This window comes from Megalops cyprinoides, chromosome 15 (genome assembly GCF_013368585.1).
Source record: "Megalops cyprinoides isolate fMegCyp1 chromosome 15, fMegCyp1.pri, whole genome shotgun sequence".
Classification (NCBI taxonomy): domain Eukaryota; kingdom Metazoa; phylum Chordata; class Actinopteri; order Elopiformes; family Megalopidae; genus Megalops; species Megalops cyprinoides.
In genome coordinates this window covers 1,121,253-1,144,120 of record NC_050597.1, presented here as the reverse complement: position 1 = coordinate 1,144,120, position 22,868 = coordinate 1,121,253, and the positions used below count along the sequence as shown (strand labels likewise).

Sequence of the window (22,868 nt, the reverse complement as noted above, 5' to 3'; positions counted from 1 at the left end):
CACGGTGGCCTGCATGTGTAGTGGGGTTGCCCTGTTATTCCCTTACATTGTTTGGGATTTGAAGCTTTCATATGAGAGATCTTACAGCAAGTGAGCTTGCATGTGGCAAGTTACTGCTGTAGCTGAACGTCTTTATGCGATGAGCTAAATTAGGATTTGCCATGTTTGGAGTGTGTTTTATCTGCTGCAGTGTTTTACCTGAGAGGGGATGTCTAACACCCTTTCAGCCTTTCAGCATGTGGCAGCTGGAAGTGACACACAGCCTGAAAGACCACAGTCTGTTTTGACAGTAGCTACAGTGGCTGGCAGCCTCATTGCGGTGGCTGTCTGTAGCCCTGTTAAATGCAGGAAAGGAGAAACGGTTTACCTGTTGCTGAAATGCTACGCAGTCATTTCCTTTCCTGGGCCATTATGGTGAAAGTCTCGCTTGCCCACCTTTGGGGAATAGCCTGGCCACAGTTTACCTCAAAGCTGGATGTTGTTAGAAGATGTACTGTAGAATTTGGACTCTGGAATTAGTTTGTGGGTGCCTTTGAAAAGATATATTTTAACATTTTTTAATATTCATGAAACATTAAAAATGTTTTCCTGGGTTGTCCCTTGCGAGTGGTAGACTGTTGACTCTGTGAGCTGACAGGCTGTCTGCATGCAGGCAGGCGTCTGAGTGCACATATCAGAGCCAGGGATCCTGTCCGCACATAACACATCACACTATACTGTTTTTCAAGTGAAATCAGCATGTAATCACATTTAACGCATGTAAATTCATACTCTGCTTAATATTTGTACCTGATATGTTGGATGTTGTACTTTGATGACAGATCAGCATCGGGCTGTTTGTTGTAGTTTTATGTAACTGGGATGCTGGGTTCAGGGAGAGTCTGTTAAAAGATTTGTGAAAAGGCTTGATGTGAAGAGGGTTTCCTTTGATCGGTTCTGCTTTATTTTAGCTGTGTTTACGGTTCTTGGCCTGAAATGTGTGGAAAATTTCTGCCTTGTGTAACAGGCTTGCCTGTCTTCATTTTCTCTCCCCAGGCAAGACGCAGCAAAGTGGAGCAAATGAGGGCACTGAGAAGCATAGCTACACCTGGTACAAAAACGCATCGGAAAGCGACAGGAAGCCCTTTTCTCAGACCACCAGCCTAAAGACGGAGGCCAGGGGGCCGTCGGAGAGCTGGAGCTCAGTGGCAGGGCTCAGGTCCAGCTCCCCCAGTGCGGAGCTTCCCAAGGGCAGAGACTCGGTGTGGATGTCCAGCTACGTGGACGACGACGACACCAAAGGACCCTGCAGCGAGGATGAGCTTGGCTCCGAGCCGGACAGGGACTGTTCTAACACGTTGGGCAGTGGCGAGCTGAGCCAGGAGGTCCCGGAGGTGCCCCTCGAGCCCTCCCAATCGGACACCCACTCCCCCCCTCCCCTCCGGCCGCCCAACTGCCGGACGTACCAGCGGAAGCAGGTGCCGAGCGCGGGGAACGGGGACGGCAGGCCCTCCGACGGCGGCGGTGTGACCACAGCCAGACCTGGTGGCTCCGGGTCCGCGGCCGACAGCAGGCCCGGCGGGCGCGCTCGCACCCGGGACTACACCGTGCTGCACCCGTCCTGCCTGTCCGTCTGCAACGTCACCATCCAGGACTCCATGGAGAGGAGCATGGAGGAGCTCACCGCCACCCCCACCGCCGACCCCGGCGAGGCTGGCCGGCTCAGGAAGAAGAATGAAGCCCCGCCCCCCAAGCCTGCCAGGTGCCCCATTTACTACCAATCCGCAATGAGTTAGTGAACAAGCCCCGCCCACCAAGCCTGCCAGGTGCCCCATTTACTACCAACCCGCAATGACTTTTGTTCATAGATTTGCAATAATATATTATTATATTTTTATTTATTTATTTAGCAAAATGTGCAAATGCGTAGTGAGACCAATGAGAGAGAGCGTTACAAAAGTAAAGGTTATACGTGATAAATTGAAGTGCAGTTACTACTGATAAAAATTTGTTCCTGAGTAGTTAAGCGCATAAAGCCATGTGCAGCCTGGCTGTAATGTGCCTCTGCAGAAGGCAGAAGGCCGGCTGTTTGCCTCAGGTGGATGGCACTGTGCTCTGCCAGGAATCATGGATGACTGCTGGCTCTAATCAGAATGCAAACAGCACACATCATAAACATTATGTGTATAGTAAGGAAATCAGTAAATAGATTTAGTGCGTACTAACGCAGCTGAACATTCCTTGCTGTTACTCGAAGCAGCAGTCTTCGTAGACCACCAGATAATGAACGTTCACAGCATATACCGTCATGAATGCACTCATTAAAATTCAGATTGCTTTACAGCATGTCTGACAGGTGGAGATGTGGCCGGTTATTATGTTATTAATTAATTCACTTGTGGCGCTAATTATAAATACCACATGGAAAATGTCACGCTTTGTAGGAACAGTATTTAAAGCTCACAGTGCCCATTAAAACTGAACCAGCGGCAGAGCTGAACCATTATATTCAGGAGACACTGGTTCCAAAATAGTGCCAGAGATACTGCCTTTATGTCAGTTTTGAGAGCTGAGAAATGGAGAGAGGGCAGTGAAGTTTATGAAGGAAGGGTTATTTTGCCTTAAATACCATTCGTCTTACGCAAAAGCCCAAATATATCGACTACAAAAATAACCCAAGAAGCCCAGCTAAAAAGGATCTTTGAATAGAGGCATAAATAATAAATAACAACAGAGTTGGATGGGGCTGGGGAGGATGCTGCGCTAGTGTGGAGTAAGGATGTCAGCCTGATCCCAGTACCTAACGGAGTGATTACTTACCTGCAAATGATCTCAGGGGGTGAAGAAAGTGAGTCTGTAACAGATAACGTAGAACTTTAAACGCACTTCTACACGGTGTGGATGTATGTTCAGCATCTCCCGTCTTTCCAAGCAGTGCAGCCTCTGTATTTTAGTACCAAAGCCGTAGAGGAGTGCGTGAGAGCCCAGCGTGCACGCTTCTCTGGAAACGCCACGGTGGTGGTTATGCTAATGAGGCTGTTCTGTTTGAATGGCAGGTTCAGGCCCACGCAGAGCAAGTCGAAAAAGGAGAGTAAGCTGGAGTTCTTCGGCTTTGAGGACAGCGAAGGGCAGGAAGAAGAGGGAGACCCCACGGCCTCCGGCAGCGCCAACTACAAGATCAAGTACTTTGGCTTCGATGACCTGAGCGAGAGTGACAGTGACGAGGATGAGGGGTCCCAGGCCGCTGAGAAACGCAGGGCCAAGAAGGCGGCGGCGGCCATGTCCTCGAGTGTGGACAGTCTCCAGCTGACCGACTCCCAGGACAGCCAGGCCAGCACCAACACAGGTGAGAGCAGCCTCTGCCATGGCCTCCACGCCTCAGAGAGAGACAGAGCACTGCCCCCTCATTCACTGAGCACTGCCCCCTCATTCACTGAGCACTGCCCCCTCATTCACTGAGCACTGAGCACTGCCCCCTCATTCACTGAGCACTGAGCACTGCCCCCTCATTCACTGAGCACTGAGCACTGCCCCCTCATTCACTGAACACTGAGCACTGCCCCCTCATTCACTGAGCACTGAGCACTGCCCCCTCATTCACTGAGCACTGCCCCCTCATTCACTGAGCACTGAGCACTGCCCCCTCATTCACTGAGCACTGAGCACTGCCCCCTCATTCACTGAGCACTGAGCACTGCCCCCTCATTCACTGAGCACTGAGCACTGCCCCCTCATTCACTGAGCACTGCCCCCTCATTCACTGAGCACTGAGCACTGCCCCCTCATTCACTGAGCACTGAGCACTGCCCCCTCATTCACTGAGCACTGCCCCCTCATTCACTGAGCACTGAGCACTGCCCCCTCATTCACTGAGCACTGAGCACTGCTCCCTCATTCACTGAGCACTGCCCCCTCATTCACTGAGCACTGCCCCCTCATTCACTGAGCACTGCCCCCTCATTCACTGAGCACTGAGCACTGCCCCCTCATTCACTGAGCACTGAGCACTGCCCCCTCATTCACTGAGCACTGAGCACTGCCCCCTCATTCACTGAGCACTGCCCCCTCATTCACTGAGCACTGAGCACTGCCCCCTCATTCACTGAGCACTGAGCACTGCCCCCTCATTCACTGAGCACTGCTCCCTCATTCACTGAGCACTGCCCCCTCATTCACTGAGCACTGCCCCCTCATTCACTGAGCACTGAGCACTGCCCCCTCATTCACTGAGCACTGAGCACTGCCCCCTCATTCACTGAACACTGACAGCCATGGAGTAGGAAGGAGCTACTCAGTATCTGTAAAAACAACATTCCTCATTATCCGGATGCCCTTTACACCAAAGGGAGTTTTTGCCTCAAGGTGCAGTGGTGATTGTGACTAAGCCTAAAGGACATTTTAATCTAACATGGTGGCAGATTAATCTGGGAGTCTTTTTTGTTTTGTTTTGAGCTTTGATTGGAATCTCTTTCCCTGTGCATGACTTGGTGTTGACTTCAGAGGTGAGTGTCATTGTGCGGTTATAAATTTTTATGAATTTATTCTGTTTTACAGTGGTTGCCAGGGATGATGCTGCAGGTGGTTGATAGGTACCTATCTCCTCCTAAGGGTGGGGTATGGATGCTAACTGTAAAAAAATGTATTTGCAGCTATTCCAAATATCAGGAGCTGATATATGTTGTTTATTTTACCACTGACTCTTGGATATCAATGGAGCCTACAGCTTTTAGCTATGTGGTCCCTTCATTCAGATGTGTGGCAGATCTGTGGCAGAGCTTGAGCTGACCACTTATTTATGATGCGCTTGAGAAATAATTATGCTGAAGTAATATATCTGATCTATTATCTAAAAATCTGAGGGGAACGACATTGTGACCTGTTGCAGAGTTAAACTGCAGTCTCAGAATCATGGAGTCTGTCTATTACAGTTAAGCTGTATTCTCCTGAATAAATGCAGGCGTTTATATTTTTATTGGCTTCTCGTCAAGTTTAATGGAGCTCAGAAACATTGGAGTATACAAGTCCTGTGTGTTTTTACTTCGATGGGCTGACTTGAAATAGAATGAACTCTGATTTGCTGGAGTATTATAGTTACGCTGTAAAATAATGAGAGCTCTTTTCACGCGCCTTCCTCCCCTCTGGCCTGTGGGGAATGCAGGCTTTGCTGGAGCAGAGTGTTCCCTGTGCCTCGGTGATGGTGCTGAAATCCCCCTCTTGTTGACTCTGCCATCAGATATTCTGGAATTCCCAGACGAATCGTCTCCTGCCGTGCCCGAAGCGCCCAAGAGACTGCTGGGAAAACAGGTGGATAAATCCAAGGAGAGCAGCAGGAAGATTTTCAGCGGCCCTAAAAAGGTATGAGCTGCTGCTGGCTGTACTTTGCTGTGTCTGTCTCTCCGGTGCCGCTGAGAGTGTGTCTCACAGCCTGCAGAAATGGATTCACCGCATACACACGAGTGATGGTTTCAGCTGGATGATTACATGCAGATAATCGCAATTCTGCAGTTTTTCTGTCTTGTTTTGCTTGTCGGCACCCCTTGAGCTAGAGTGTTTCGGCTCTAGTTTTCATATGGAAATTGGCGCATTCGCCTGTCAATAGTGGTGTTACAGGTTATCTTTTGCTGCGTATGCATAATTTTGCTAGTTATGAGTCTTTGCTCTGAAGGTTTAAAATGGTGCCTCTTGTCATACGCGTTGTCATGAGCATGTCTCCTTGCTGAGCTGTGTGAGGGAGCACAGGCTGGTGCTTCATGTGCTCTGTGCTGAACTCCTGTCAGTCCTGCTTTCAGTCCAGCAGGGTCCTCAGTTTCATATTCCATAGGAGCAAATCGTGGTCATTTAGTAAAGACTCCAGAGATGTTTACCCCCACAGAAGCCAGTTATACATGAGAATGCTCTTGCTGCTTTATTAAGCTGAAGATAAGTATCCAGCTCAGTGTAGTGCAGTTAATATAGGCCCAGTAAATCCGCATTTCGCTTTGAATTGTCCAGTTGAATTACATTTTAAATATGGTTGCTTCACAGTGCATTTGCAGAACTGTGTCTTTCTCAGTGTGTGCAGACGTGTGATATGGTTATATCATGTGGCGTTACTAATGAGGTTACTGAGGAGTCTTAATGTTCTGCACAGAACAGTGGTAACGTATAGCGCCACTAAAGAACATGCATTCAGACATGCCTTATTAGCTCTGAAGTCTCTGTAGTGAGCAGTGTCCCGGAGTGGGGCAGGCTGTTTAAATAGATGGCATGATCATGGCTGCAGAGGTTAGTCTGAGGCAGGGTCATGCGTACTGATGGTGCTGAGCAGTGCTGGGGCTCTGGCCCTGAGCTCTGGAGAGGAGACCAGTGAATGCGTTTTCATTCATGCGCAGAAGAGCACTTTGCTTTTATGTTGGTACAGTGAACGGAGTGTCCCAGTGCGAGGCGGCAGCAGAGTTCTCCTTAGTGCAGTGTTTGTAGCAATGTTCCCCTCGGGGAAAGGATGCTCAAAAATGGGGGGGGGGGGGGGGGGGGGGGGGTGAAATTACAAACTTACAAACTTTGCTGTGGGGTGACAGACATTTCACTTTCAATTTTCACTAAATTGATAAATTATTTAAAATGAAGCTAAACTCACCTGATGGTATCGAACAGTGACTCCCAAACCTGATTTTCAGATAGCAGAACTAAAGCATAGGAATTCACAGCTGCTCGTTTGCAGTGTTGAGGAGGCTGCCTGACCGTGAAGATTATTGAACATTACAGTTTACTGGGACACAACAAATACAGGAATTAATTAAAGCACTTCATGTGTCGTGATGTACAATATTATCGTCCCAACCTAACTGCAATAGAAAGGTTGCAGCATGACAGATGGCATGACATGTGGCATGTCACAATGCATAATGATGCTTCATCTCATTGTTCTAAAACAAGCACGTAGAATCATTTGCATGTGGCTTCCTGCCTTAGTGTGTCCTGGTAAACCTGTAGTGGTGATTAACTGTCTGTTTTCAGGAAAAACAGTCAGGAAAAACTGCATTTAGAGAGAACATCATAAAGGAATAATTAGGGTCAGTGACTCAGCTTGGTCAAGTCGCACTGGTCTTGGCAGGAGATGAACCCTTGAGTGTGGGTCACAGCTCTGTCGGACCTGGGCAGCTCTTCTTATCTGGCAAGTTGTTTCTAAATGAAGTATCAGCTATGCTTTGCTATCTGGCAACTTATATTGTCTTCAGTAAATAAAATTCAGACAAATAAAAAGAAATAAATCATTATCCTGAAATGGCAAATGAAACTAATGCAGACATTTTGACTTGTATACTTTACCTGCTAATGGCACCACTGCTAGTTTCAGTGCAGATATGATGGAACGCCGGGCCTACAGCAGGGGACCTCTGTCATTAAACACACAGAGGTCCTGACAGCCAAGCCCTGCAGTGTTTCAATGCTTTAAAGCAGGTTGTCTGTTTTTCTATAACTCACGAAATTCCTCACTGTGTTTAAATGGCCAACATATGAAAAAAGCTGTTCGTTCTCTGGAAAAGGTCATGTTTAGTTTTGACATGTGATCATTACACACAAGTTAAGCTGAAAAAAAATAAGCCTGTGTCATTTGGCTTTGGCATCTGAGGGAAGTATTGGAGCGGGCTGGCCAGAGACAGATTCTCTGAAGTGTGATGCAGACCTGTGGGCATATGAATGTTTGGTAACATCTCTCAATTTGAGCGTGGTTATTGTCCCACATTTTGAAGAGTGCGGGGTGTTTACCCGCAACACCTTGCATCTCCTGTGTCTGATTCTTCATGTGGATGGAATGAGGGCTCTGCCCGTGTGGCCCAGGGAAGGGGCGTGGCTCTGCACAGCCAATCACTGTGCAGGTTTTTGAAGCGTTAGCATGGCTGCTCACTGGTGGGACAGGATGGGTGACTTGTGTGTGGCTGCCGCCCGGAGTGTGGTGCTTGGCATGCGTGCGCTGCAGTGCTGAAGCTTCGGCCCCAGGTCTGACAGCTGCACACATGCTGAATGCCTCTCACTGAACTGTCCTGCTCTCATGACTGATCAGCTCTGCTGCTAACAGTTGTATTGAAAGTGTGGGTTGAATTGCGCTGCAGAAACTAGACGTTACAAATGTAGCTCCACTCTGTCTCTTCCATGCTGTGGTCTGGAGCCTGCACTGACCTCATGCTGGGGGAGACAGTGAGCCAGAGAGGGGAATTAGGGTTGGAGCTGATGCAGATGACTTGGAAAAGAGGTTGATGGCTTTCGATTTGGCCAGTATTATGGTCTGATAAAACATGGCATCTGCTGGGTGCTTTTTGTTCTTGAGCTATCTTTAGGAGACGATAACGAATGCAAAAAACACAGCAGCAGAAAATGCTGCCCTTTTCCATCTCGTGTTAAACACAGGCTTTCATTTCCATTCGAGGACAGAAAGAACTGTGTCTAACTGGAATTAGTGCAAAAAATACATGTACAACATTCAGAACTTCATATATATATATATATTGTTTTGAATTGTTTTTAACAGAATGTTGTTTAGCATGTAACTATATGTTAAATGTGAAAACAAGCAGATTTTTATGTCTGGTAGTGTTGATAATCAGCACCTTAGCTGGACCAGAGACTGATAGCAGTTGACCAACGTAAATAAATATAAAGGTGCATGTGCGTTTGTGTGTGTGTTTCTCAGACAGTAGTAGTTATTTCCTGACGTCTTTGTCTCCTGTTGCTCTGTGAATGTGCCTCTGGAGTGAAGCTGCAGCTGACAGCACTCCTGCAGGCCTGGCTCTCACACACAGCCACAGGTGGGGACAGTGCTCTCCCCTGGCTCTCACACACAGCCACAGGTGGGGACAGTGCTCTCTCCTGGCTCTCACACACAGCCACAGGTGGGGACAGTGCTCTCTCTCCGGTGCAGAGAGGGGACATTACTCTACAGCCAGTGTCATGCACCCTGCCAGCACAGGCCTGTTACTGACCTCTTACAGGCTGATAACAGGAGACGCTCATGGACCGGCCTATACATGGGTCTTATAATTAAAATATCACAAGTTACACACAGAGTTGAGGTTGTGTAATTTAGCATTTTTAAAATTATTTTTTATTATTTTATTGTTTTTTTTTTATTTTATTAAAATGGTATTAAAGTTAGGGATGCAATAGTGTGATAGTTTTTTTTTTTCCCCTAAACCCATTGTGACACATAGTAGACAACATCCTCATTGTCACAAGGTAGTTCCATAGCAGATAGCCTGTAGAAGCCACGTATGTAGAAGGGGGTAGCTGAATGGCTTGGCTTCAAACTAAAACCCTTTAGTGTGTTTTTTTTTTTTTTTTAAGTTTGCTTTGCTTAGGTTATAGCCCTTTATTATTGAGTGTTGATGCTACATTTAACTGTAATTAGCTCCATAATTATAGTCTATAGTCAAAGTGGTTTATTATATGTGCTTAGCTTTAAGTGTAGATTGCCTTGGCTGTTGACTTCTTACCGAGAGCAGAGTTCAGTTTCGTCCAATGAGAGTGTACCATTGTGCTCCTTCTCACCTGGGAAATCAGTCTGTTTTCTCTCGGTCGGACAGAGCCTCCTTTAGTTTGTCGTTTTGTTTGTCTTTTGTGGCTGCCTTCAGTAATCTAGCGGGTGATTTCGAGAGATCAGACTTTTACCAGAAGCAGATCAGGAGGGCTTATCTGAGTTACAGCAGTATTTATGTCTATTGTTCTTGTTTTGCTTAAAAATGTTGAGTAACAGTCATTTTTATAAAAGCACTCTTCTGTCTGCAGCTGTTGGTCTAATTCAACCTCAAGACATTAAGCCCATAATTGCATTTGAAATGTCTGAACTGAAGGCCATTTGCAGTGAGGTTTTGTGAATGAAAGCCTGTTTTTTTAGGTTAGCAGCTATGTAAGTGCTGTGTTCTGTGTCACAGAGGTACTGGTTGTTACCGGTTGTTGGTTTTTTTGTTTTCTCTGAGGCGTCTGAAGAGGACCTGATAAGCATGCTGCACGTGACCTCCTGCCCAGTGGGGGGCAGCATAGGGGAATGTGCTATTGGATGAGCGGCACTGTGGTTAATAAGGGTACATTAAGATAAGCTACATCAGCCATCGCTGCCAGCACAACACCCACTGCCAGCTTTTTTGCTTTCCCTGTGAAAGTAACAGTATTCCACTGGAAGACTCTGCCAAGCAGAGGATATGCTGCTCTAAGCAGAAGACTGGAGCCATTTTCTTTCTGTGTGTTGGCTGTTGTCTCTAATCAGACACACTGCCAGCACTGCTGTGACTTGGCTTTTATGTTCGTTACGCATTCATTTAAAGACTCCCTGTGGTTACTTTGTGCTCTAATGCAATTTGCCAAAACACATTTTGTGTGCTGGCGTATTTTCTGTATCTGTATTGTACTTCTTTACACAAGCTGAAACTCTACAGAGGTCCTGTGCTGACCTGCATGCTTGCACAAGGCCAGTCGGAAAGGATTGCTGCTGTTATGTTGCCGTTTTAAAGGCATATGATGAGCACTGTGAGCATGAGGCCTCTTTCATTTTATTCAGCCAGTTGTTGCTGAGCTTGTGTTAGTTAAAGTTAGATTTGTATGTGAGAAGCAGCAGCCTTGCTCTCAGTGTACTGCGTTTAGCAGCCGTGGGTCAGCGCACAAGGTGTATTTTCAGTATAAAATACGTAATCTAATATCCATCTAATGATAGGGAATCTTTAGTATCATGCTTTTCTTCTGTTGGTCTCTTGGTCTATGTTTTTACTAAGAACCTGTGATGTTTAATTCTGTTCAGGGATAATAAAAAAAAAAAAAGCAGATTTAAAAAAAAATGCTAACTTGTTGTCTTTTCTTCTAAGTTTCTTCCAAAACGAAGAAGTATTTACTGCTTTGGGGCAGAGGAGTAATTTGCACATACATTTTTACAGATTAATTATTGTGAACAGTTTTCACTTGACTGTCATACACAGTCAAACAAAAAGTTTTAGTCCAGATCAGGTTTTATGGAAATTGACTGGAATTGAACCCAGCAGACTGGCTTTGTGTGAACGCTGTGTTCCCTGATGTGGAAGTGTGGTGCGTGAGAAGCTGTGTCAGAAGCCAACAGTCTGCAGGTATAAGACAAGGCGAAGCGCTGGCCGTCAGCACGGCTGGTGTGGGTGTGCTTTTTATTAGGAAGAGAATGTAAGAGTACAGCCTACATGTGTTTTTTTTTTTGTGAAACGTAATGTAGTCAATGACACTATGAATTTGAGCTCAGCCTGACAATCGGTTTCTCATTCCTTCGTTTCCTTTGCCCCTCAGACTCCAGCAAAGGCGGTGTATAACGCCAGGCACTGGAACCAGCCTGAGTGTGAGGAGCTGCCCCCACCTCCCCTGTCCCGATCGCACACCGCCCCGGTGAGTGCTCTTACCCTTACATTCACTCGTTTAGCAGATGCTCTTACCCAAAGCGACTCGGAAGGGTTCAAACAAAAAGGTTAGCAAAAGAGCAGAGCTGATACTGTATCATAAGTGTCACAGTCTGATAATAAGAGTCATAACGTTATGTTCCATAGTAGGTGCAAGGGAAAGGCGTAAAGGAGGAGGATATAGGAAATGTGTTTGAGGATACAACAGACAGCAAGGTTAGATTTTGAGGTTAGTGATTAATTACAGCTGGTTTAGCATTCCTGTGAGTGCTGTACTGCTCTTGTGAACGCTGATACTTGCTGCGTTATGGGGGCTGGGTGCTGGTCCGGCTGTTGTGTAACAGCAGCGGGCTGCTGATCTGCTGGGACAGCACTGAGAGCCACTCTCTCCACAGGCCGGTATATCAGCACTGAGAGCCGCTCTCTCCACAGGCCGGTATATCAGCACTGAGAGCCGCTCTCTCCACAGGCCGGTATATCAGCACTGAGAGCCACTCTCTCCACAGGCCGGTATATCAGCACTGAGAGCTGCTCTCTCCACAGGCCGGTATATCAGCACTGAGAGCCGCTCTCTCCACAGGCCGGTATATCAGCACTGAGAGCCGCTCTTTCCACAGGCCGGTATATCAGCACTGAGAGCCGCTCTCTCCGCAGGCCGGTATATCAGCACTGAGAGCCGCTCTTTCCACAGGCCGGTATATCAGCACTGAGAGCCGCTCTCTCCGCAGGCCGGTATATCAGCACTGAGAGCCGCTCTCTCCGCAGGCCGGTATATCAGCACTGAGAGCCGCTCTCTCCGCAGGCCGGTATATCAGCACTGAGAGCCGCTCTCTCCACAGGCCGGTATATCAGCACTGAGAGCCGCTCTCTCCACAGGCCGGTATATCAGCACTGAGAGCCTCTCTCTCCACAGGCCGGTATATCAGCACTGAGAGCCGCTCTCTCCACAGGCCGGTATATCAGCACTGAGAGCCGCTCTCTCCACAGGCCGGTATTCAGCACTGAGAGCTGCTCTCTCCACAGGCCGGTATTCAGCACTGAGAGCCGCTCTCTCCACAGGCCGGTATATCAGCACTGAGAGCTGCTCTCTCCACAGGCCGGTATATCAGCACTGAGAGCCGCTCTCTCCACAGGCCGGTATATCAGCACTGAGAGCCGCTCTCTCCACAGGCCGGTATATCAGCACTGAGAGCCGCTCTCTCCACAGGCCGGTATATCAGCACTGAGAGCTGCTCTCTCCACAGGCCGGTATATCAGGAGGGAGCAGGGAGCTCAGCTCCCACAGCGATGACGGCGTGTTCAAAGCCCCGCCTCCGCCACCCAAAGTCATCAAGTCCGTGACCATCCCCACCGAGCCCTACCAGGACATCGTCACCGCACTGAAGTGCAGGACGGAGCACAAGGAGGTGAGGACAGCGCCGTCTGAGGGAGGCCTTAGCCTGTCTCTGCTCACACGTCACGAGTCGTTTGCCATGACTTGCAGGGCCGTTGATTTTCGGGAAGGAGCGTTTCATGCTGTGGAATTCCATGTCCAGTGAGCTCCACCACCACTAGGCACAGCAGAGGCAGCGTGATGATGTGTGTCTTTCTGGCCAGAAATGGAAATGCTGAAACTTGGTGAAATAATTGTCAGAGTGACGTGACAGAAATGAATGTTCTGCATGTCTGATAGGGCAGCTGATACGGGTCCAACGTTGTGCAGTTTGCTGAGTGCCGGTCATGTTGGCTTTTGTGTTTGTACGCGCCTGTTGGCCGTGAGGCATTGCTGTCTTGGTTAGAGCAGCTGATCTCGGACCTGTCGCTGGGACAGAGAGCCTCTGATGGGTTGCAGTGATGGGGCTGGCATGGCTCCCCCAATCCTGCAGTGTGATTGGGGCAGCTGAGGGGCCTCCTTTCCTGCAGTGTGATTGGTGCAGCTGAGGGGCCTGTCAGAGTGACGCTGCAGCACTGACGGCTCTGTCTGCTCCTGCCAGCTGTACACTGTGGTGCAGCACGTCAAGCACTTCAACGACGTGGTGGAGTTCGGGGAGAATCAGGAGTTCACAGACGACTTTGAGTATTTGGAGACCGGCCTCAAGAGCAGCCAGCCCCTCAACACACGGTGCCTTAGGTAAGGTCCTGACCGTCTGCGTTCCACCTGACCGTCTGCGCTCCGCCTGACCGTCTGTACTTTGCCTGACCATCTGTACTTCACCTGACCACACACGCTCTACCTCACTGTCTGCACTCCACCTGACTGTTTGCACTCCATCTGACCACACACGCTCCATCTGACCACACACGCTCCACCTGACCACACATGCTCCACCTGACCGTCTGCGCCCCGCCTGACCACACACCCTCCACCTGACCACACATGCTCCACCTGACTGTCTGCACTCCACCTGACACACACGCTCCACCTGACCACACACACTTCTCCTGACCGTCTGTGCTTTACCTGACTGTCCGCACCCCACCTGATCCGCAACACACCACTTGATTGTTCATGCTCCACCTGGCCCTGCCCAGGCAGGGGTACCTGACTGCTCTCTCTGGGTCCGCAGTGTGATCAGCCTGGCCACCCGGTGTGCCATGCCCAGCTTCCGCATGCACCTGAGGGCTCGAGGGAAGGTGGCCCAGGTCTTCAAAATGCTGAGCGACGCCCCTCAGCACCAGGTATGCTTCTGTCTCGCCTCTCCCCCCTCGCGCCCTGCCCCTCCCGCCTCCCGCCTCCGCCCTCCCCCCTCCCGCCTCCGCCTTTGAAGTTCTCTCTCTGCCAGAAATAACACTGCCTCATGTTTATTGCCTAGAAATGTTCTGGTCTGGTTTTATTGTTTCTTCACTGCTTGGTGTGTGTGTCTCTGTCTGTCTGTCTGTCTCTTTGTTGACTTTGTTGGTCTTTTTCCCCATCCCTCTCCCTCTCTCTCCCTCTCTCTCTTTCTCTCTCTCCCTCTCCCTCTCTCTCTCTCTCTCTCTCTCTCTCTCTCTCTCCCTCTCTCTCTCCGTCTCCCTCTCCCTCTCCTTCTCCCTCTCCCTCTCCCTCTCCCTCTCCCTCTCCCTCTCCCTCTCCCTCTCCCTCTCCCTCTCTCTCTCTCTCTCTCTGTCTCTCTCCCTCTCTCTCTCCCTCTCTCTCTCTCTCTCTCTCTCTCTCTCACTCTCTCTCTCTCTCTCTCTCTCTCTCTCTCTCTCTCTCTCTCTCTCTCTCTCTCTCAGAACCTGGCTCTGTGCACGGCCTCGCTGATGTACATCCTCAGCAGAGACCGGCTGAACATGGATCTGGACCGGGCCAGCCTGGACCTGATGATCCGGCTGCTGGAGCTGGAGCAGGACGACCGGGCCGATGCCCAGCTGAGCGCCCGCGAGATGAGCAAGGTCAAGGAGAAGATCCGCAAGCTGTGCGAGACGGTGCACAACAAGCACCTGGACCTGGAGAACATCACGGTGAGAACTGCGTCCTCTGCTCGCGCATTATGCACAGATGGGCCTTTCATGCAGTGATCGCAATAGCTGCTTTTCATCCTTACATAAGCTTCAGAATGAATTGGTTTTCATCCTTACGTGTCGCTTTATTACTGACACTAAACCCAACTGAGTGAATCTGTCTGCATTGCCCCCTCTAGTGGCTGCCATTGTAGCTGCACAGTACTTCCCCTCTGTCCTGATGGATAGGTCAAAAATGCTGTCTGTGCAGTTTGGAGAGAAGGAAAAATTGTGTTTGAAGTGCTTTCTGTTGTCACAGTTCATTTACATTTATAAGAACAGCTAGCTGTCTGAACATTGTTCCACTCAGTGTTAGATTAAATATCAGGTCTTTCTAATTCAAGTGTAAATGCTGTAAACGCCTCTTTATGGCTTTCAGCACAAACTCTTTTGTGCAGAGTTATTATCCTGTTGTGCTTTATTATGATCTATACAAAGAAGCTGTAATTACAGGAGTTTTCCAGTGAGTGAAATCTGTGTGGCTGCTGCATGCTTATGAGGACACCTGTGGCTTCAGCTCTGTGCAGAACGTGTGTCTCTCCTGCTTTTGAAAAGGGCTTATGCGGCGGAAATGGTTAAATCAGCGTCTGATTTCGGCGTTTTCAGACCCTTCCTCCTCTGACGTGTTTGCGCTGTCATTCCAGACGGGGCATTTGGCCATGGAGACGCTGCTGTCACTGACCTCCAAGCGGGCGGGTGATTGGTTCAAAGAGGAGCTGCGATTGCTGGGAGGCCTGGATCACATCGTAGACAAAGGTAAACAGCGTCCTGCCTCGCGCCTCTGAATGCAGGGTGTGCCGTCAGCCATGCTGTCTGCTGTGGGTTGAGCTTCTCTGCTGATCGGTCCTTTACTCTGAGTCTCGTGCCCATCTGGGAGCGCCAGCTGGAGCTGGCGGCAGTGTGGGCAGCGTGCCGTACTCCGCACCGTGAGTGGGCGTCTCTGCAGGGCACAGGGTACCGCCCCCTCAGTCCCGTGCGCCAATGAGAATGGCCGCAGGGCACAGGGTAACGCCCCCTCAGTCCCGTGGGCCAATGAGAATGGCCACAGGGTAATGCCCACTCTGTCCAACTGGGCAATGAGAGTGGCCGCAGGGTAACACCCACTCAGTCCCATGGGCCAATGAGAGTAGCTGCAGGGCCTCTCACAGCGTGGCCCGGGGAGGGAGAGTGAATGTCAGCGCGAGGTCTCTGTGCTTCATCTGCAGTGAAGGAGTGTGTGGAAAACCTGAACCAGGAGGATGACAAGGAGAACCTGGTGGCGTCGCTGTGGGGGGCAGAGAGGTGTCTGCGAGTGCTGGAGAGTGTAAGTGCGCTTTTTCACTTCAGAAAGCAAATGTGTCACGCTGCCTGCCTGCAGGGCCACAACCTCATTTACCTCTAACTGTAACGTGTCAGTGTTTAGTGTCAGAACTAACTGGTGTTGCAGGTGAAAATCAGTACATAGAATGGTTAAGAATTTACCTGTATTGGTTGAAAGTTGACTTGATAAGCAATTGTAAGTCGGGCATTAGTTTGAGGTTTGATATCCTAAGCCCTGCTTTTCAGATCCTCTGTAGCCTCAGGCTAGGACTGCATTACACGTTTGGACAAGCCTCTGGTGTGTTTGAACCCCAGCTTAGGGACACCCAGGCTAATGAAACACTCCGCCAGCGTTCACACACCCGCACGGCCAGCCCTGTGATTAGCCGTATAATGATCCCAGATCAGTGTGTTCCAGCCTTGATGCTAGGCGTCTGCGTATTGATCTGTTCTTAGGGTAAATCCAATATCTGCGTCCTTGTGGGCACGTCTGAATGGAGCGATCTTACAGAGGCTTTAAAATGAAGCCTTGGCTCGTTTCATTTTTTTCCCAGTCATCATATGCTGTTGCCTTCTGTCTGTTGCAGGTTACAGTTCACAACCCGGAGAACCAGAGCTACCTGATCGCTTACAAGGACTCGCAGCTCATTGTCTCCTCTGCACGGTGAGCGCCTGCAGTGTGCGGGGGGGGTGGGGGGGGCATGCAGGCTGTGGTGTGGGGGGGTCGGGGGAGGGGACACGCAGCCCATGGTGTGTGGGGGGGGGGGGGGGGGGGGGGGGCGTCTTTAAGGACAGGCTGTACTTTATTCCGCCACAATGGGAATTTACTCACAGGAAGAATCAGGCTGAGCTCAACTTTAATACAGAGAAAGGAAGAGTCAGGTGGGTATCCTCACGAGGCAAACATGAACCCCAACCTTGTGATCTGCTGGGTGGAATTGGATGCAGAAACTTCTTCAGGAAGAAGAGGATTTAATCCAATACTGGCTCTGGCAGCCCAACACTAGTTTGGTAGCTATATCAACCGCGCGGTGAAAAAGAGCTTTGAAATCGTTGGTCTGCATAGTCAACACCGCACTGCAGTCATCCATTCTGAGCCAGTAACGTAGCAGGCCGTGTCTGAGCAGTGAGTGCCACACTGATGTCAGTGTCCTGCTTCAGTGGGCGGAGAATATTCCTGCCATTGTTAACATCAAATAAACGGGAACAGGTGGGTCTGCTGAGGGCTTCCGCTGCAGCGGGTCTCGGTTGGGTACAGAGCTTTGCAGCTCGACTTCAACAGCAGCTCGTCCTCGGCAGTCCTCAAGTGCCCTGCGAGAGGCAGTGAAAAGTCTGCCAGACTAACAACTGAATCTGAATCAGGAATAAGGGAACCCAAAACCCAATTAGATTGGCATTCTTTGGGGAAATTAGCATTTTAAGAGCTCTTCAGGAGTAGAGCATCCAATTAATGATTCATAAATATTGTTTGTATTTGCATTCCCAATAAGTGCATTTAAAAGCTAAAATCAAAATATGTGTCCCTCAGCTGTGGCGTGTGTGTGTGTGTGTGTGTGTGCATATCTCCCTGAGGGTCTGTGTAAATCACATTCATTTTACTGCTGTCTCAGTGATCTTTCTCAGCTCTCAGGTTATCTGAGTGTAGCCCTTCCTGCTGGTTTCAGCTGTGGTTTTTGGCTGCAGTTCCTCCCGTTACAACCAAACACCTAATGCATTTTCTCCAGCTTCACCCCAGCCCCACTGTGACCAGGTCCTCTGGCAGGGATGTGACCTTTAACTCAGCCAGATGTAGTGTAAGTTATTGTGCATTTTTGCACGCGGCAGGACACATTTTCCTGATCAGAGAACTGAAGCCAAATGGGGAGAGACAGAGGGAAATGGGTAACCTGCATAAGACAGGGCTGTGCTCCCCCTCTAAGCTTGAAGACTGCCAGCCCTTTCTGAAGGGATAGCAGCCTCTCAGCCTGTGTTGCTGAGTGTAAACGCATAGTCCTCTCTCAGCCTGTGTTACTGAGTGTAAACGCATAGTCCACTCTCAGCCTGTGTTACTGATCCTCTTTTTTTAGGGGTTTGTGGAAATGTAGGTGAAAGCCACAGCCAGTTTTGCTCTAACGTTCTTCCATTGTCAGTGTGCTTTTAGTGTGTTTTAAAAGATATGATTTGCCTGTGGGGAATATAAAAGGATATTTTTCCTGGTAAATATGAGGGGTGCTCATCTCCTCGTGACAGAATGGTATCTCTGCCTTTCTTTTTCTGCTCTGAACTCTGAGCACTCTGGAAAAACAGGATGTGTGTGTGCTCACTGATGTGAACTCATTCAGCCTGTAGCCCCCTGTGTTGTGGCTGTTGATGCAGCAGTATGAAGAGGAGGCGGGTAACGTGTCTCAGGGCCTGTATTCGTAAGCTAGAAATCTGCGGGGTGGGGTTGGGGGGGTGATTGGGAAGGCAGGTGAGGGGGGCGGCGGAGCTCAGGTGATTTTGAAGATAAGATGTGGGTTTACTGTGGACACCTGGGTCCCCATGCGATAGCGTGATGAGATCTGTAATGACAGATTTAGAACGGAGATGATACTCGCAGTGAGGCAGTCAGAGGGGGAATTTCCCCTGCAAATAAAATACATGCTTATCTGACCTGAATCTAAACTTTCAGTGTTTAAAATATGCATTGTTTTGTACGTGCTGTTTTTCTTTTGAAATATGATACAAATTGCAGTACGGTCGCCTGCCTGTGATCGCCATCGCTGTGTCCGTGCAGATCTTCATGCAGTTTTGTGTCGTTGGGTGTGGTTGTTACTAATATTATGTGTGGAATTTGAAAGGCTGTGGTGTTGGAGAGAGATGGGTCCTGCAGCTCCTGTGTTGCTGTCTCTGTTCTGTTTGAGATTCAGGCCGCATGCCTCTCCACAGAAAGCTCTGCTTTGCGCAGCGCCCGTTACTGAAGCTCCTGCAGGTGTAGTCAGTGTTCTCACCTGCCTGCTGTGGTGTGAAGGTCTCCTTCAGACACACACATCAAAACACAACACACTCAACACACTGCTTTTAGGACTGACACAGTTTGCGTGTGCTTGTGCGTGAGTGTGTGCGTGCGTGTGCGCGTGTGTGTGTGTGTGTGCGCGTGTGTGTGCGCGTGTGTGTGCGCGTGTGTGTGTGAGTGTGTGTGTGTGTGTGTGTGTGTGTGCGCGCGTGCGGCGGTGGTTTCTGACGGGGCTGTGGGTGTCTCGATCCCTGCAGGGCCCTGTGGCACTGTGAGGAGATGATCCGCAGGTACAGCCGGGAGGGGGAGGGGTCCCGGGCCCCGGCGGCCACACCACACTGCAGCTTCAGCAACGTGGGCAAGGCTGTGGAGGACTGCATGCGTGCTGTCATCGGGGTGCTGCTCAACCTTACGCACGACAACGGTGAGACTCCACTCTCCCTGACTCTCTCTCTCTGGATCTCCATGCATCTCTCTCTGAGGTGCCCTGATTCTCTATGCGCCTCTCCCTGTCTCTCTCTCTGTGGCTCTCCCTGTCTCTCTCTCTGTGGCTCTCCCTGTCTCTCTCTGCAACTCTCCCTGACTTTCTCTCTGTGGCTCTCCCTGTCTCTCTCTCTGCGACTCTCCCTGACACTCTCTCTGTGGCTCTCCCTGTCTCTCTCTCTGTGGCTCTCCCTGTCTCTCTCTCTGTGGCTCTCCCTGTCTCTCTCTCTGTGGCTCTCCCTGTCTCTCTCTCTGTGACGGTGCCCTGTCTCTCTCTCTGCGACTCTCCCTGTCTCTCTCTCTGTGGCTCTCCCTGTCTCTCTCTCTGTGGCTCTCCCTGTCTCTCTCTCTGTGGCTCTCCCTGTCTCTCTCTGAGGTGCCCTGTCTCTCTCTCTGTGGCTTTCCCTGTTTCTCTCTCTGTGGCTCTCCCTGTCTCTCTCTCTGTGGCTCTCCCTGTCTCTCTCTGAGGTGCCCTGTCTCTCTCTCTGTGGTGCCCTCTTGTCTGCAGCCCTAATCTGTCTCCAGCCGTTTCAGTTCCTAGTGTCTGTGGCGGTGTGCATGTGTCATGAATAATTAACTGTGCAGCACACTTTAAAAGGAACGCTTTGTCCAAGCAGAAGATGCAGCTCAGCATCAGAAGCTTTCAGATCTTAAAGGCCTCTTACTTTGGCTGTTCTTTGGCACAGAAGCAGTTAAGTACTCCAAGGAAAGGGAGCATAATGGTGGAAATGGTCAGTAAAATGACCTTAACTGCAGAGTAGGAAATATTTTTGTGGGAAAGTTAAAAACAGTCTAAAATTGGTTTGTCTAGGCCTAATCACTCTGCTACCGTGTAGTCTGCAGTGTGCCAATCAAAATAAAGCCTGAGAAGCGTTTTGCTGAGCAGTCATGGGAATTGCTCTCCTCTCTCTTCCCAGAGTGGGGGAGCACGAAGACGGGGGAGCAGGAGGACCTCATCGTCACAGCGCTGCACTGTGTGCTGCGAGTCCCTCAGTTTCTACCTCAGGAGCAGAGATTTGACATCCGAGTGCTGGTGAGCCGAGCCGCCCCACTCAGCGCGCAGCAGGAGAGGACACCGCTGCAGGGCTCTTACTGTAGCTAACCCTGTGTGTGTGTGTGTGTGTGTGTGTGTGTGTGTGTGTGTGTGTGTGTGTGTGTGCGTGCGTGCGTGCGTGCGTGCCTCTGTGCTGTGTGTGTGTGTGTGTGTGTGCTCCCTCGCAGGGCCTGGGTCTCCTTATTAATCTGGTGGAGTACAGCGCCAGGAACCGCCACTGCCTGGTGGAGATGGTGATGGACACGCCACCCTGTGATTCGCTGTTCCTGGGAGAGGGGGAGGGGCTGAAGACAGAGGGACCCTTCAGCGCCATCGCAGCACTGGTGCAGGTACGTGTCTGTGTTTACGTGCATGTGTGTTTATGTATGAAAAGGACACTGAGCCTGTAGTGCTATGGCTGTTGTGCTGCAGGAGCTTATTTGCAGCATGGATCACAGTGCCCTGTGTGTGTGTGTGTGTGTGTGTGTGTGTGTGTGTGTGTGTGTGTGTGCGCGTGTGCGTGTGCGCGTGTGTGTGTGTGTGTGTGTGTGTGTGCGTGTGTGTGTGCGTGTGTGTGTGTGCGCGTGTGCGCGTGTGCGTGTGCGCGTGTGCGTGTGTGTGTGTGCGCGTGTGCGCGTGTGCGTGTGTGTGTGTGTGTAGCTCTTCCTGCAGCGCGAGCGTGCAGCTGTTCTCGCGGAGGCCGAGACGGATGACTTCATTAAGGATGCGCCGAAGGCCCAGCCGGACCAGAGCGGAGAATGGCAGGAGACATCGGGCGAGATCCAGTGGGTCGCCTCCGAAAACAACACGGAGAACGAGAACAGCACGCAGAAGGAGAAAAAAGAGGAGGAGGACGAAGAGCTGGACCTCAACAAGGGTAAAGGACCCCCTCTCTGTGTCCCTGTCTCTACACCTCCTCTCTCTGTGTCCCTGTCTCTACACCTCCTCTCTCTGTGTCTGTGTCTGTCTGTGTGCGTGTCTGTGTCTGTCTGTGTCTTTGTCAGTGTCTCTCTCTGTGTCAGTGTCTCTCTCTGTGTCAGTGTGCGTGTCTGTCTGTCAGTGTGCGTGTCTGTGTCTGTCTGTGTCTGTGTCAGTGTGCGTGTCTGTGTCTGTGTCTGTCTGTGTCTGTGTCAGTGTGCGTGTCTGTGTCTGTCTGTGTCTGTGTCAGTGTGCGCACGCTGTGTGTTTCACTCCCTCGTACTTGGTGCTCACAGCTCGTCTCTGCTCCTCTTGTTCTGCAGCTCTCCAGCACGCTGGGAAGCACATGGAGGACAGCATTGTGGCCTCGTACACTGCCCTCTTATTGGGCTGTCTCTGTCAGGGGAGTCCCGTAAGTCACACACTGCGCTCTCATTGGGCTGTCTCTGTCAGGGGAGTCCCGTAAGTCACACACTGCCCTCTTATTGGGCTGTCTCTGTCAGGGGAGTCCCGTAAGTCACTCCCTCAGAACACACTGTCTCTGCCAGGGGAGTCCCGTAAGTCACACACTGCCCTCTTATTGGGCTGTCTCTGTCAGGGGAGTCCCGTAAGTCACTCCCTCAGAACACACTGCCCTCTTATTGGGCTGTCTCTGTCAGGGGAGTCCCGTAAGTCACACACTGCGCTCTCATTGGGCTGTCTCTGTCAGGGGAGTCCCGTAAGTCACACACTGCCCTCTTATTGGGCTGTCTCTGTCAGGGGAGTCCCGTAAGTCACTCCCTCAGAACACACTGTCTCTGTCAGGGGAGTCCCGTAAGTCACTCCCTCAGAACACACTGTCTCTGTCAGGGGAGTCCCGTAAGTTGCACACTGCCCTCTCATTGGGCTGTCTCTGTCAGGGGAGTCCCGTAAGTCACACACTGCGCTCTCATTGGGCTGTCTCTGTCAGGGGAGTCCCGTAAGTCACACACTGCCCTCTTATTGGGCTGTCTCTGACGGGGGAGTCCCGTAAGTCACACTCTCAGTATGTTCACATGAACTGTGTGTTCTCATCAGTAACCTGACTAACGAGGGTGTTATTTTATGACTTCTCTGAAGGACCTTGAATTTTGCCGTAAATAATCAGTCTCAAGGATGAATGTTCAAAACTAAATTGGCTGTAATGTTCCTTTGTTTCTAATGTGTGTTCTTTACTGACCTTATTAGCAATCCAATACCGCCTTGAGCTTAGATTCGTTATGAGTGATGAACACTCCAGTGGGACGTAGTTTATGAGTGAAATTGCCAGTCGTTATCTTTCCACTGATAAGCCTGTGTAAAGCCGCACGGTTGGCTG

The 22,868-nt window shown here is 50.2% G+C and overlaps 1 protein-coding gene across 1 annotated transcript in view; it reads left to right on the top strand.

Annotated features, from left to right (window-relative positions):
• The window catches only part of wapla (WAPL cohesin release factor a), a 30,950-nt gene that overhangs the window by 5,776 nt on the left and 2,306 nt on the right, over positions 1 to 22,868 (top strand). The window contains exons 3-18 of the mRNA XM_036546917.1: positions 1,036 to 1,741; positions 3,036 to 3,325; positions 5,213 to 5,334; positions 11,257 to 11,352; positions 12,608 to 12,769; positions 13,337 to 13,473; positions 13,910 to 14,021; positions 14,559 to 14,786; positions 15,470 to 15,581; positions 16,031 to 16,128; positions 16,712 to 16,788; positions 19,356 to 19,522; positions 20,499 to 20,614; positions 20,803 to 20,964; positions 21,275 to 21,491; positions 21,856 to 21,944. Coding sequence (XP_036402810.1) covers positions 1,036 to 1,741; positions 3,036 to 3,325; positions 5,213 to 5,334; positions 11,257 to 11,352; positions 12,608 to 12,769; positions 13,337 to 13,473; positions 13,910 to 14,021; positions 14,559 to 14,786; positions 15,470 to 15,581; positions 16,031 to 16,128; positions 16,712 to 16,788; positions 19,356 to 19,522; positions 20,499 to 20,614; positions 20,803 to 20,964; positions 21,275 to 21,491; positions 21,856 to 21,944 — 2,891 coding nt within the window. The remainder of the gene's footprint in view (positions 1 to 1,035; positions 1,742 to 3,035; positions 3,326 to 5,212; positions 5,335 to 11,256; positions 11,353 to 12,607; positions 12,770 to 13,336; positions 13,474 to 13,909; positions 14,022 to 14,558; positions 14,787 to 15,469; positions 15,582 to 16,030; positions 16,129 to 16,711; positions 16,789 to 19,355; positions 19,523 to 20,498; positions 20,615 to 20,802; positions 20,965 to 21,274; positions 21,492 to 21,855; positions 21,945 to 22,868) is intronic.